We start from the raw sequence: 14,268 nt of genomic DNA on the forward strand, positions 1-14,268 counted from the left end.
TAAAGCTTCAAGAATATATTCATAACCTCACTTTTTAAGGATCCATGAGAAGAAGACATACGGACTCGTTCAGTTGTTGTGTAAGAGTGCCATAACAACATAATGTTTACGAAATTGTTTTTTCAACCAGCAGTTTCTATTTCTGCCATATATTGCTTTTTCTGTCGCTAAAAACACAAGAGGAATGTTTTCTTTTTTTCAAGGACAAGTCATATGTTCTCTTACTGTTGAATATTCCTTAATTCATTCAATTAAATTCCAATGTCCTCCCCAAGGCCATGATACCTCTAGTCTATTTAGCTGTTTTTTTAATAGAACAGTCATAAAGCCCCAATGACATTCTGCCTTCTAGATGCTTTGAAACTTCAGGTGTCTTTCTTGGAAATTGATGTAATCGATGTACAGCCTTGAACATGTGCACCTGTGTCAATTGTTTTGCCTTTCTACTTTGTTTCCTCCAGTTTAGTCCCAGTCCCACCCCTTCCTGTTCCTTCCTCCCTCCCTCCCTCCTCTCCTCTCATTCTGTCCCTGACCATACAGGATGTTTATGTGTGGACCAGAGACGGTGTGCTTTCACTGACACAGGCAAGGCTAATATTTTTGTCATGGCCCCTGCACCTCCCCCCCACCCCCCATCACTCCCAATATAACTCTTGCCTCACTGACTCATGTAAAACTTTTGGCTGGACGTGAGCTTTGGAGCTCTGTGTATGATGTCATAGGGTCCCTGACTAAGTATCATGATAGAGACCGTACAAGCACACACACATCAGCTCCACAACAGTTCACTCCTTTCTCAGTTTTATACTTTAAATAACTGTTATTATATACAAGGACAGTAAATGCATTGACATCACATTGTACTGTACATGCGTAATCAATTACATTGTGAGCTGTGGAGGATGTTCAGAACACAGAGAAACTACATTGTTTAATTAAAAGAACACAAGCTGTAACACACTATACACACTATACACACACACACACACACACACACACTGTTCCCTAACCTGCCTCCCATGTACAACACACACCGATGACACCCCCCCATAATGTGACAAAAACACTTTTATTTTCTTCTCATTGACGTTTGTGGCCTTGTGTGCCTGCGTGTGTACTTCCATTGTTTGACATTAACTCCTATCCCCTGATTTTTTGAATAAACTTCAGCTGAAACTTCCCTGTAGAAATTACCAGGGAGAGAGAGTGAGAGCCTGTAACTGCAGCCAAACACCCTCGTTTAATGGCTAATTACCCACCACGGCCGTTAGTACATTAGCACGTGGCTACGCGGCAGAGAGGGAGGTGTATCTTACCAATCACACCTCGCGCCACCGCAACATGGTACAACAGGTGACACACAGACACTAAATGCACACACACATGCGCGCCCGCACCAACCAAACTATTATCTCTGCAGCACCCACCTGCCACACCCCAAACCATGTAGTCATTGTCATGATGTAGTCTGGTTTTAATTGTGTTTTCCTTTCTGTGATGCTTTCATCTCAGGAGCCCCTGGAGCTTTTCATGTAGATATAGTTTGATTAGATGATACATTTTCCTTTTCTCTCTCTCTATCCTCATCTTCAATTTCAACTGACTTCAACATGACCGTGTGGGCACCTCAGACCAAGGTCTGATTTAAGGTCAACTTTGAGCCGACTGACCACAGCAGAGGCTCAACTGACCAACACTATAGAACAATTTGACTCCCTGTTACACCTCAGTCCTGAGCATATTGTGCTTATTGTCTCATTTCTCTTCTGTCTCCTCTTTCTCTCCTTCTGTCTCTGTCTCTCTCCCTTTTTACTCAGTTTCAGACCGGCAGGATGCCATCAACCTGTTTCTGCAGGTGTACCAGCCATTAGAGCCTAAGCCTCACCTCTGGGAGCTGCCCACTGACTTCTACCTGCACCAGAGGAACTTTATGGCAGTGTTTCCCAACCCTGGTCCTCGAGTACCCCCAACAGTACACAGTTTCCTTGTAACCCTTGACAAACACACCTCATTCAACTAATTGAGGGTTTGATGATTAGTTGACAAGTTGAATCAGGTGTGCTTGTCCAGGGTTACAATAAAAATGTGTACTTTTGGGGGCGCAGGTACACGCACACACACATACAGTTCACACACACACACAGTCTTGTACAGCTAACCTTGTGGGGACAAACAATTAAGTCCCATTAAAAATCCTATTTTCCCTAACCTCTAACCCTAAACCTTACCCGCACTCTTAGTATAACGCTAACCCTAACCTTTACCCAAAAACCTAACCTTAACCCTAACCCTAAACATAACCCTAGCTCTTAACCCTAACCCTAAAACTAACCCTAGCTCCTAACCCTAACCCTTAACGTAATTCTAACCCTAACACTAATTCTAACCTTAACCCTAACCCCCCTAGAAATAGCATTTGACCTTATGGGGACTAACAAAATGTCCCCAGTTGGTCAAATGTTTGTTTGTTTACTATTCTTCTGGGGACTTCTGGTCCCCACAAGAATAGTTAAACACGTCCACACACACACACACACACACACACACACACACACACACACACACACACACACACACACACACACACACACACACACACACACACACACACAGTGGTGTAAAATACTTTAAAGTACTAAAGTCGTTTTTTGGGGTATCTGTACATTACTTTACTATTTATATTTTTTAACAACTTTTACTTTTACTTCACTACATTCCTAAAGAAAATATGAACTTTTTACTCGCATACATTTTCCCTGACACCAAAAAATACTTGTTATATTTCGAATGCTCAGGCAGGTCAGAATTATGGTTTAATTCACGCGTATATCAACACGTTGTCATCCCTACGCCCTCGGACCTGGCTAACTCACTAAACACAAATACTGCGTTTGTAAATTATGTCTGAGTGTTGGAGTGTGCCCCTGTCTGTCCGTAAATAAAAATAAACAAGGAAATTGTGCCGTCTGGTTTGCTTAATATAAGGAATTTGATGTATAGTATAGCCACAGGAAGTACATAGTACATAGCCACAGGAAGTACATAGCCACAGGAAGTAAGGGTGCTGAGGGTGCTGCAGCATCCCCTGATAAATCTATTTTTGTTTTAACAAATTTTGTGAACTAGGCCTTTATTGCGCCTGAATGAGTGGAGAAAAATACTCGTCAGCACCCCCAACCCAAAACATCTTCTCAAGGCCATGCTCAAGTATGTCAATTGAGTACTTTTTCCACCAGATATTTGTAAATACTTTTACTCAAGTAATATTTTACTGGGTGACTTTTACTTTTTCTTCAGTCATTTTCTATTAAGGTATCTTTACTTTTACTCAGATATGACATTTGAGTAATTTTCCCACCACTGCACACACACACACCAGGGCAGACACACACAAATACCATGGCAGATGCGCACACACATTTTAAAAATTTTTTATTTTACATTTTAGTCATTTAGCAGACGCTCTTATCCAGAGCGACTTACAGTTAGTGAATACATATTTTTTTTTGTACTGGCCCCCCATGGGAATCAAACCCACAACCCTGGCGTTGCAAACGCCATGCTCTATCAACTGAGCCACATCCCTGCCGGCCATTCCCTCCCCTACCCTGGACGACGCTGGGCCAATTGTGCGCCGCCCCATGGGTCTCCCAGTCGCGGCCGGCTGCGACAGAGCCTGGATTCGAACCAGGATCTCTAGTGGCACAGTTAGCACTGCGATGCAGTGCCTTAGACCACTGCGCCAGTTAGAATATGGGTAGGGTCTTTGTGCGGCGGTCTTAAATACCCTCCTGTGTCTTTCTTTCAACTGGCATGGTGGGAGATCACTTAGACAAGATTACCAGCAGCACCTGTGTTTCTGTAACAGCTTTTACAGCAGAGACTTATAAGGAATTCCTGCAGCACAGCACTGTGTGTGTGTGTGTGAACGTGTGCTTGCCTGAGAACACACGTGCGCACGTGAGTGCATATCTACCTCTGTATAGAAAGCTGTCACCACCACTGTTCGTGAGCTTTTGTTTGTTTCTGAGCAGACAAAGGGCCACTTTTAGGCGCTTACAGACGGACCAATGGGAGTATGGCGGCGGGCGGCAAAGCGCAAGCAGTTTTGCAAGCAGTGCGATTCGAGGAACTCACTCCCGTGAGCGGCGCCAATGGCTCCGCGCTTGAGGCGCCAAAATCTGAAATTAGCTGAAGTCTTGAGCGGCCACCGCGCATTGTTGATCAATGAGCAGAGTTAATCTTGTCAACCCATCAAACAATATTTTAATGACAACATTGGAGCTGACAACAACCGGGACCGGTGGTCTCTACACGCGGTAGGCAGATTTTGTGGCGGTTAAATTTCAGTTTACCGCGGCCCGTCTGTAAGCGCTTTTACACTTGCTGTGTGAGTCTAGAGAGGGTTTATTCACAGCAGGGAGAGGGCAAAGGGTTCATCTCTGTGGGTACTGTAAATTATAGCTTCCTCACTTCTCTATCACCTCTACTTTATGATAGCAGGAGACATGCCAATTTAAGTCATGGGAAATTATCAACTCCCCCCAACCTGCCATTTTCTCTGGGGCTTAGAGTGCACCTGGGTTTCCACTTACCCTGCTTCCTTTCACTGTAACCCCACCCACCATCCCACTGTCTTTTCTCTCACTCATTACCCTTGTCTTCTGTCTCTCTCTCAATTCAATTCAATTTAATCTCTCTCTCTCTCTCTCTCTCTCTCTCTCTCTCTCTCTCTCTCTCTCTCTCTCTCTCTCTCTCTCTCTCTCTCTCTCTCTCTCTCTAATTCAATTCAAAGGGCTTTATTGCCATGGGAAACATATGTTTACATTGCCAAAGCAACTGAAATAGTTAATAAACTAAAGTGAAATAAAGAACAAAAAATGAACAGTAAACATTCACAAAAGTTTCAAAGGAATAGAGACATTTCAAATGTCATTATCGCTATGTACAGTGTTATAATGATGTGCTAATAGTTAAAGTATAAAGGGGAAATAAATAAACATAAATATGGGTTGTATTTACAGTGTTGTTTGTTCTTTACTGGTTGCCCTTTTCTTGTGGCAACAGGTCACAAATCTTGCTGCTGTGGTGGCACACTGGTATTTCACCCAATAGATATGGGAGTTTATCAAAATTGGATTTGTTTTCAAATTCTTTGTGGGTCTGTGTAATCTGAGGGAAATATGTGTCTCTAATATGGTCATACATTTGGCAGGAGGTTAGGAAGTGCAGCTCAGTTTCCACCTCATTTTGTAGGCAGTGTGCACATAGCCTGTCTTCTCATAAGAGCCAGGTCTGCCTACGGCGGCCTCTCTTAATAGCAAGGCTATGCTCACTGAGTCTGTACATAGTCAAAGTTTTCCTTAATTTTGTGTCAGTCACAGTGGTCCGGTATTCTGCTACTGTGTACTCTCTGTTTAGAGCCAAATAGCGTTCCAGTTTGCTCTGTTTTTTTGTAAATCCTTTCCAATGTGTCAAGTAATTATCTTTTAGCTTTTTCTCATATTTTAATTGGGTCTAATTGTGTTGCTGTCCTTGGGCTCTGTGGGGTCTGTTTGTGTGTATGAACAGAGTCCCCGTACCAACTGGTAGAGGGGACTCTTCTCCAGGTTAATCTCTCTTTAGGTGAGGGCTTTGTTATGGTGTCACGATCGTCGGGTACAGAGGACCAAGGCGCAGCGTGGAAGGTGAACATATTTTATTAATTTGAATGATAACACGAACAAAAACAACAAACGATAACGTGACGTCCAAAGGTGCAAAACACAAACCTATACAGGAACAAGATCCCACAACCACTGTGGGAAAACAGCCTGTCTAAATATGGTTCCCAATCAGAGACAACCAGCAACAGCTGACACTCGATGCCTCTGATTGAGAACCACTCTGGCCAACATAGAAATACAACAACTAGAATACACAAAGGAAACTCACACCCTGGCTCAACATACAAGTGTCCCCAGAGCCAGGGAGTGACAGTACCCTCCCTAAAGGCGCGGACTCCGACCGCGCCAACCAAATACCACAGGGGAGGGACGGGGTGGGCACTCCGCCTTGGCGGCGGATCCGGCTCCAGGCATGATCCCCACTCCCTCTCTAACCCCCCAAAGTACCCCTGGTCCGGTCTGGCCCTGCTGACCGGAGCTGAACTGAACACTGGTGGAGCGGATTGCTCTAGCTCCGGCGTGGAGCAGCTGACCGGTGCCGGACCAGGCACCGGTGGAACAGGCACGGGCTGTGCCGGACTGACGACGTACACCACTGGCTTGGTGTGGGGAGCAGGAACGGGCCCGACCGGGCTGACGAAGCGCACCACTGGCTTGGTGCGGGGTGCAGGAACGGGCCCAGCCGGGCTGACGAAGCGCACCACTGTCTTGGTGCGGGGAGCAGGAACGGGCCGAGCCGGGCTGACGAAGCGCACCACTGACTTGGTGCGGGGAGCAGGAACGGGCCGAGCCGGGCTGACGACGCGCACCATTGGCTTGGTGCGGAGAGAAGGAACAGGCCGGACCGGGCTGGCGACGCGCACCACAGGCTCGATGCGAGGGACAGGAACAAGCCGGACCGTACTGGGGACACACACCACTGGCCCTACGCGGGGATCAGGAACGGGCCGGACCGTACTGGGGACACACACCACTGGCCCTACGCGGGGATCAGGAACGGGCCGGACCGGACTGGTAACACACCCCAGTACCTCTCGCCGTGCCTCTACACTTTCCTTCCCCTTTAATACCAGTGGCCCCCGTAACCTGGCGGCCTCCTCTGCCAACCCGCTGGACCGCTCTATCGCGGCCTCCTGCTGCCCCGTCGTCCACGGCGTGAGCCCCCCCCCCTAAAAATTCTGGGCGGCTCTCCTCTTGGACCAGGCCTCCATGTCTCTAGCCAGACACTCACTCCACTGCTTCAAAGTCCAACCTCTCTGCTCTTCACTTGGCTTGGCCCAGTCGAGACTCTTACTCCACTGCTCCAAAGTCCATCCTCTCTCCTCTTCACGCTGCTTGATCCAGGTATGGTGGGATCTTCTGTCACGATCGTCGGGTACAGAGGACCAAGGCGCAGCGTGGAAGGTGAACATATTTTATTAATTTGAATGATAACACGAACAAAAACAACAAACGATAACGTGACGTCCAAAGGTACAAACCTATACAGGAACAAGATCCCACAACCACTGTGGGAAAACAGCCTGTCTAAATATGGTTCCCAATCAGAGACAACCAGCAACAGCTGACACTTGTTGCCTCTGATTGAGAACCACTCTGGCCAACATAGAAATACAACAACTAGAATACACAAAGGAAACTCACACCCTGGCTCAACATACAAGTGTCCCCAGAGCCAGGGCGTGACATATGGAAGGCTTGAGAATCACTTATTTTTAGGTAGTTGTAGAATTGAATTGCTATTTTCTGGATTTTGATAATTAGTGGGAATCATCCTAATTCTGCTCTGCATGCATTGTTTGGGGTTTTACGTTGTACACTGAGGATGTTTTTGCAGAATTCTGCATGCAGTCTCAATTTGATGTTTGTCCCATTTTGTGAATTCTTGGTTGTGAGTGGACCCCAAACAACCATAAAGGGCAATGGGTTCTATAACTGATTCAAGTATTTTAAGCCAGATCCTAATTGGGATGTCAAATGTTACGTTCCTTTTGATGGTGTATTTTCCTTTTTGTGTGCTCTAGGGCAACAGTGTCTAGGTGGAATTTGTATTTATGGTCCTGGCAACTGGACCTTTTTTGGAACACCATTATTTTTGTCTTAGTGAGATTAACAGAATCTGTGAAGAAGATCTAGGTGCTGCTGTAGGCCCTCCTTGATTGGGGACAGAAGCACCAGATAATCTGTAAACAGTAAACATTTGACTTCAGAGTAGGGCTGTTATGGTGACCGTATTACCGCCACACCGGCAGTCACAAGCCATGGCTGTAGTCAAATTCCATGTGACCATTTAGTCATGGTAATTAGGCTTCTCCAAGCTCGGATGCTGCTGATGGTCATTAGTAGCCTACCAAACTTGCTAACTGCCTGATACTCAGCATTCTTATTGTCCTTCTAATCACTCTGACATCAATGCAAATGTAATCGAATATCTAATCAAACACTTCATGAGAGCCCATGAGCTCATGTTGCGCAACAATTCTATAGGCTATGCAATTGCATGAGAAAACAGTTTTGATGGCCTCTATTAGAAAGAGGAGGATCCCATCAGCTTTCTATAGGCTAGGCCTACTATATTTATTTATCAACTTTCCAAATATGAAGCACATTGCTTTGCTTTACAACAGGAGTATAGCCTACCTGGCTGGCATGAAAATGAACCACGGGAAAGGTGTCCTCCATTCGCTCTTTAAGTTCATAGATTAATTTTTTGTTTTCCCTTGCCCCTGTTCCGAGACAGGCGAATGATAATTGCCCGTTTTAAATCAAAACTAATTTCACAGATATATTATTTAGTACATGTAAAGACAACATTAAATTAAGAAAAGTCTGATTGGTGACAATATTGGCCTATCACTTGTCAATGTTGTATTATCTCTTGTTAATGATGACCAGCTTGTGCAGTAAGGCAAGAAACAGCACATGCATTTTTATTTATTTACTTTTTCAAATCATAGTCGCACACCTCCTGTAGCCTAGCCCATAGGCCTATATGTTTTGATAAGGTTTGTATCCAACTAAGGTGGCCAAATAACTTCTTAAGATTAAGCACATTAATCCGCTTTATAACCGGTGTAGAACTGGCATATATAGGCTGCGCGTGAGTTTCAAGTTTGGGGAAGATAATTTTCACCATAAAAATGCACCTTTATAATAAAGCATTACATGCATAATCGCATTTGCCGTCACTTTCGAGAACTGTGTTTTCCCGCTAATTGATTGCATTTTGGAAAATTCGCGCTTATAGCCTACTGCCGTGTTCGCATTGCTGCACTTATAATGTGAAGAAATAGCCTAATAGTTTATCAACATTTTAAGCTAAACGTTCTGGTCTGTTGCATCAGCCTCATTGATTTTAAAAGGTTTTTTGATGCGAGTGGTTGTATTAATCTGGGATCTATCGCATCCTGTCACATCCTGATCTGTTTCACCTGTCTTTGTGCTTGTCTCCACCCCCCTCCAGGTGTCGCCCATCTTCCCCATTATCCCCTGTGCATTTATACCTGTGTTCTCTGTTTGTCTGTTGCCAGTTCGTCTTGTCTCGTCAAGCCTACCAGCGTGTTTTTCGTACTCCTGTTTTCTTGAGCCCTGTTTTCTAGTTTTCCCGGTTTTGATCATCCTTCCTGCCCGTTTGACACTACCCTGGATTACTGACCACTGCCTGCCCCGACCCTGAGCCTGCCTGTCGCTCTGTACCTTACGGACTGTGCCTTGGACTACCGACCTCTGCCTGCCCTTGACCTGTCCTTTGCCTGACCCCTGTTTATATAATAAACGTCCGTTATTCAAACTGTCTGCATCTGGGTCTTTTCCTGAGCCGTGATAGCATCCCACAACTGTCCCGTAGAATGTTTGGAATATTTATTTATTGCACAGAAGGACAAGTTGACCAATAGAATAGGTTCAACTTTTGTACTATAGGGCATAGTAGATTGACATAGGCTAGTGCTTTTGCTGTTCGTTAGGCCTACTCATCTTGTTGGCTGATGAAGAGTAGGCTAAATGTGGACAGTTCTAACGCGCCTCGGAATTCGATAAGTGGGACGTGCGCAGTTGTGTCCCCGACGTGTCTGTCTTCATTCACTTGTAGCCTACTTCTAGGCTGAAATGCCTGTGACAAGGACCTGATCACGTGACGTGCATTTGCTAATAAGAATTGAGATATTTGAGAGAGCCATGTGAGTGAGAGGTGCTTCGGAGCATGGTAGCCGGGAGAAGGGAATTATAATTATTATATTCAGCCCAAGGGCACAACGGCCACTTGGGCCGCAAAAGGCATTACTTTTTTAGATGGCATCACGGCCACACAAGGGGGATGCCGCCGGGAAATTCAAGGCCTCAATCAAAACATATAGCCCAATGTTTGTATCACAACTAAAGTTGCATAAATAACTCTTAATTAAGCATATAGGAGGACCAGTTTATTTGTTAACCGCTCAACACAGAATAGCCACATGTGCGCACTTCCTTTGAAATCGTTTGGAGAAAATATCCTTTCTATTTTATTGAGCTATGTTCTTCATACTATAACATTATTTAAAAATAATGCCACGGAATTCTAAGCAAATCTTGTCTGCTAAATGAACTAGTGTAGCCCACAGCCATACGGCATAGCCAGATCAGGGCCTCAGAGTATGCTATTCTGTTCTTCTGAAATACACTACATTTTCTTCAAATCATGTTTCTTTAGACCTGTCTAAAATAAATAATGTATTTATTGTGATGGTGTAGGCCAGGGGTATTCAAGTGTTACCCTACGAGGTCCGGAGCCTGCTGGTTTTCTGTTCTACTTTATAATGAATTGCACACACCTGGTATACCAGGTCTAAATCAGTCCCTGATTACAGGGGAACAACGAAAAAATGCAGTAGAACTGGCTTCGAGATCCAGAGTTGAGTTTGAAGGGTGTAGGCTATATTAAATAGATTTATTCAACTTTTTTAAATGTAAATGTTCCGAAGGTCTGCATCAGTGGCTTGTAGGCTATGCGTGGAAGCCAGGAGATGCTAATGGTGTTTATGTTAATTAACGGTTTGAGTTAAGAAATTTTTTTTTTTACTAAATAAACTAAAGTAAAGAAAAAAAAAAAATATATATATATATATATATATATATACAGTGGGGAGAACAAGTATTTGATACACTGCCGATTTTGCAGGTTTTCCTACTTACAAAGCATGTAGAGGTCTGTAATTTTTATCATATGTACACTTCAACTGTGAGAGACGGAATCTAAAACAAAAATCCAGAAAATCACATTGTATGATTTTTAAGTAATCAATTTGCATTTTATTGCATGAAATAAGTATTTGATACATCAGAAAAGCAGAACTTCATATTTGGTACAGAAACCTTTGTTTGCAATTACAGAGATCATACGTTTCCTGTAGGTCTTGACCAGGTTTGCACACACTGCAGCAGGGATTTTGGCCCACTCCTCCATACAGACCTTCTCCAGATCCTTCAGGTTTCGGGGCTGTCGCTGGGCAATACGGACTTTCAGCTCCCTCCAAAGATTTTCTATTGGGTTCAGGTCTGGAGACTGGCTAGGCCACTCCAGGACCTTGAGATGCTTCTTACGGAGCCACTCCTTAGTTGCCCTGGCTGTGTGTTTCGGGTCGTTGTCATGCTGGAAGACCCAGCCACAACCCATCTTCAATGCTCTTACTGAGGGAAGGAGGTTGTTGGCCAAGATCTCGCGATACATGGCCCCATCCATTCTCCCCTCAATACGGTGCAGTCGTCCTGTCCCCTTTGCAGAAAAATATCCCCAAAAATGATGTTTCAACCTCCATGCTTCACGGTTGGGATGGTGTTCTTGGGGTTGTACTCATCCTTCTTCTTCCTCCAAACACGGCGAGTGGAGTTTAGACCAAAAAGCTCTATTTTTGTCTCATCAGACCACATGACCTTCTCCCATTCCTCCTCTGGATCATCCAGATGGTCATTGGCAAACTTCAGACGGGCCTGGACATGCGCTGGCTTGAGCGGGGGGACCTTGCGTGCACTGCAGGATTTTAATCCATGACAGCGTAGTGTGTTACTAATGGTTTTCTTTGAGACTGTGGTCCCAGCTCTCTTCAGGTCATTGACCAGGTCCTGCCGTGTAGTTCTGGGCTGATCCCTCTCCTTCCTCATGATCATTGATGCCCCACGAGGTGAGATCTTGCATGGTGCCCCAGACCGAGGGTAATTGACCGTCATCTTGAACTTCTTCCATTTTCTAATAATTGCGCCAACAGTTGTTGCCTTCTCACCAAGCTGCTTGCCTATTGTCCTGTAGCCCATCCCAGCCTTGTGCAGGTCTACAATTTTATCCCTGATGTCCTTACACAGCTCTCTGGTCTTGGCCATTGTGGAGAGGTTGGAGTCTGTTTGATTGAGTGTGTGGACAGGTGTCTTTTATACAGGTAACGAGTTCAAACAGGTGCAGTTAATACAGGTAATGAGTGGAGAACAGGAGGGCTTCTTAAAGAAAAACTAACAGGTCTGTGAGAGCCGGAATTCTTACTGGTTGGTAGGTGATCAAATACTTATGTCATGCAATAAAATGCAAATTAATTACTTAAAAATCATACAATGTGATTTTCTGGATTTTTGTTTTAGATTCCGTCTCTCACAGTTGAAGTGTACCTATGATAAAAATGACAGACCTCTACATGCTTTGTAAGTAGGAAAACCTGCAAAATCGGCAGTGTATCAAATACTTGTTCTCCCCACTGTATATATATATAGTCAGTGTGCGGGGGTACAGGTTAATTGAGGTAATTAAGGTAATATGTAAAGGATGGGGGGTCAATGCAATTATTCCAGGTAACCATTTGATTAATTCTTCAGCAGTCTTATGGCTTGGGGGTAGAAGCTGTTAATGAGCCTTTTGGACCTAGAGTTGGCGCTCCGGTACCGCTTGCCGTGCGGTAGCAGAGAGAACAGTCTATGACTTGAGTGACTGGAGTCTTTGACAATTTTTGGGGCCTTCCTCTGACACCTCCTAGTATATAGGTCCTGGATGGCAGGAAGCTTGGCCCCAGTGATGTACTGGGCCATACGCACTACCCTCTGTAGCGCCTTACCATCGGATACCGAGCAGTTGCCACACCATGCAGTGATGCAACCGGTCAGGATGCTCTCAATGGTGCAGCTGTATAACTTTTTGAGGATCTGGGGACCCATACCAAATCTTTTCAGTCTCCTGATGGGGAATAGGCGTTGTCGTGCCCGCTTCATGTCTGTCTTGGTGTGTTTAGACCATGATATTTTGTTGGTGATGTGGACACCAAGGAACTTGAAGCTCTCGACTCACACCACGTCAATGTGAATGGGGGCGTGTTCTGCCCTCCTTTTCCTTTAGACCTCAATCAGCTCCTTTGTCTTGCTCACGTTGAGGGAAATGTTGTTGTCCTGGCACCAAACTGCCAGGTCTCTGACCTCCCTATAGGCTGAGGTGTTTCGGCCCTCCTGGACCGGAATTGAAGAACCCTGTTGTAGGTGATCAGGCCTACCACCATTGTGTCATCAGCAAACTTAATGAGGGTGTTGGAGACGTGCTTGGCCATGCAGTATTGGGTGAACAGGGAGTACAGGAGGGAACTAAGCACGCACCCATAATTTTAACCACACACTTGTTGTTTTTGTACATGGATTTTATAATGTTGTATGTTTTTCCCCCAACACCGCTTTCCATCAATTTATATTTCAGACCCTCATGCCAAATTGAGTTTAAAGCTTTTTTGAAATCAACAAAGCATGAGAATACTTTGTTTTTGTTTTGTTTGTCTATAAGGGTGTGCATGGTGAATATGTGGTCTGTCGTACGGTAATTTGGCAAAAAAACAATTTGACATTTGCTCAGGACATTGTTTACACTGAGGAAATGTAAGAGATTGCTGTTAATGTTAATGGAGAGGATTTTCCCAAGGTTGCTGTTGACGCATATCCCACAGTAGTTATTGGAGTCGAATTTGTCTCCACTTTTGTGGATTGGGGTGTCAGTCCTTGGTTCCAAGTATTGAGGAAGATGCCAGATGCAAAAAGGCACAAGACATTATTCACCATTCAGTTCCTTTTGGGCAAAACATAGGCTGCGTTTCAAACACGTAAAAGACACACCCTCCTCCACTTACCCTCACCTTATAACCTTGGGGGAATCCCCGCGGCCATTGTTGCCGTCAGTCCAAAGAATTTGCCAAGCAAGGGAAGTTGGCAACGTAAGCCCCTCAGCCCTCGTTTGTGATCGAGTGTGTGAGTGTACAATTCTGTTAACTCCGAGGCCTGAAACGCCCCATAACTCATACAGTGCCTTGCAAAAGTATTCATCCCTCTTGGCATTTTTCCTATTTTGTTGCATTACAACCTGTCATTTAAATTGATTTTTATTTGGATTTCATGTAATGGACATACACAAAATAGTCGAAATTGGTGAAGTGAAATGAAAAATATAACTTGTTTCAAAAAATTCAAAAAAATAAATAATGGAAAAGTGGTGCGTGCATATGTATTCACCCCCTTTGCTATGAAGCCCTTAAATAAGATCTGGTGCAACCACTTACCTTCAGATGTCACATAATTAGTTAAATAAAGTCCACCTGTGTGCAATCTAAGT

At 44.5% G+C, this 14,268-nt stretch overlaps 1 protein-coding gene across 1 annotated transcript in view; it reads left to right on the forward strand.

Moving 5' to 3' along the window:
* LOC311108417 (G-protein coupled receptor 12-like) overlaps positions 1 to 14,268 on the forward strand; it is a gene marked incomplete at both ends in the record, with an annotated part of 121,984 nt that overhangs the window by 15,978 nt on the left and 91,738 nt on the right. Inside the window, one exon of the mRNA XM_084151042.1 lies at positions 1,818 to 1,936. Within this exon, the coding sequence (XP_084007168.1) occupies positions 1,818 to 1,936 (119 nt within the window). The remainder of the gene's footprint in view (positions 1 to 1,817; positions 1,937 to 14,268) is intronic.

Source organism: Coregonus lavaretus (genome assembly GCF_964263955.1).
Source record: "Coregonus lavaretus genome assembly, chromosome: 33".
In the NCBI taxonomy this organism is placed as follows: domain Eukaryota; kingdom Metazoa; phylum Chordata; class Actinopteri; order Salmoniformes; family Salmonidae; genus Coregonus; species Coregonus lavaretus.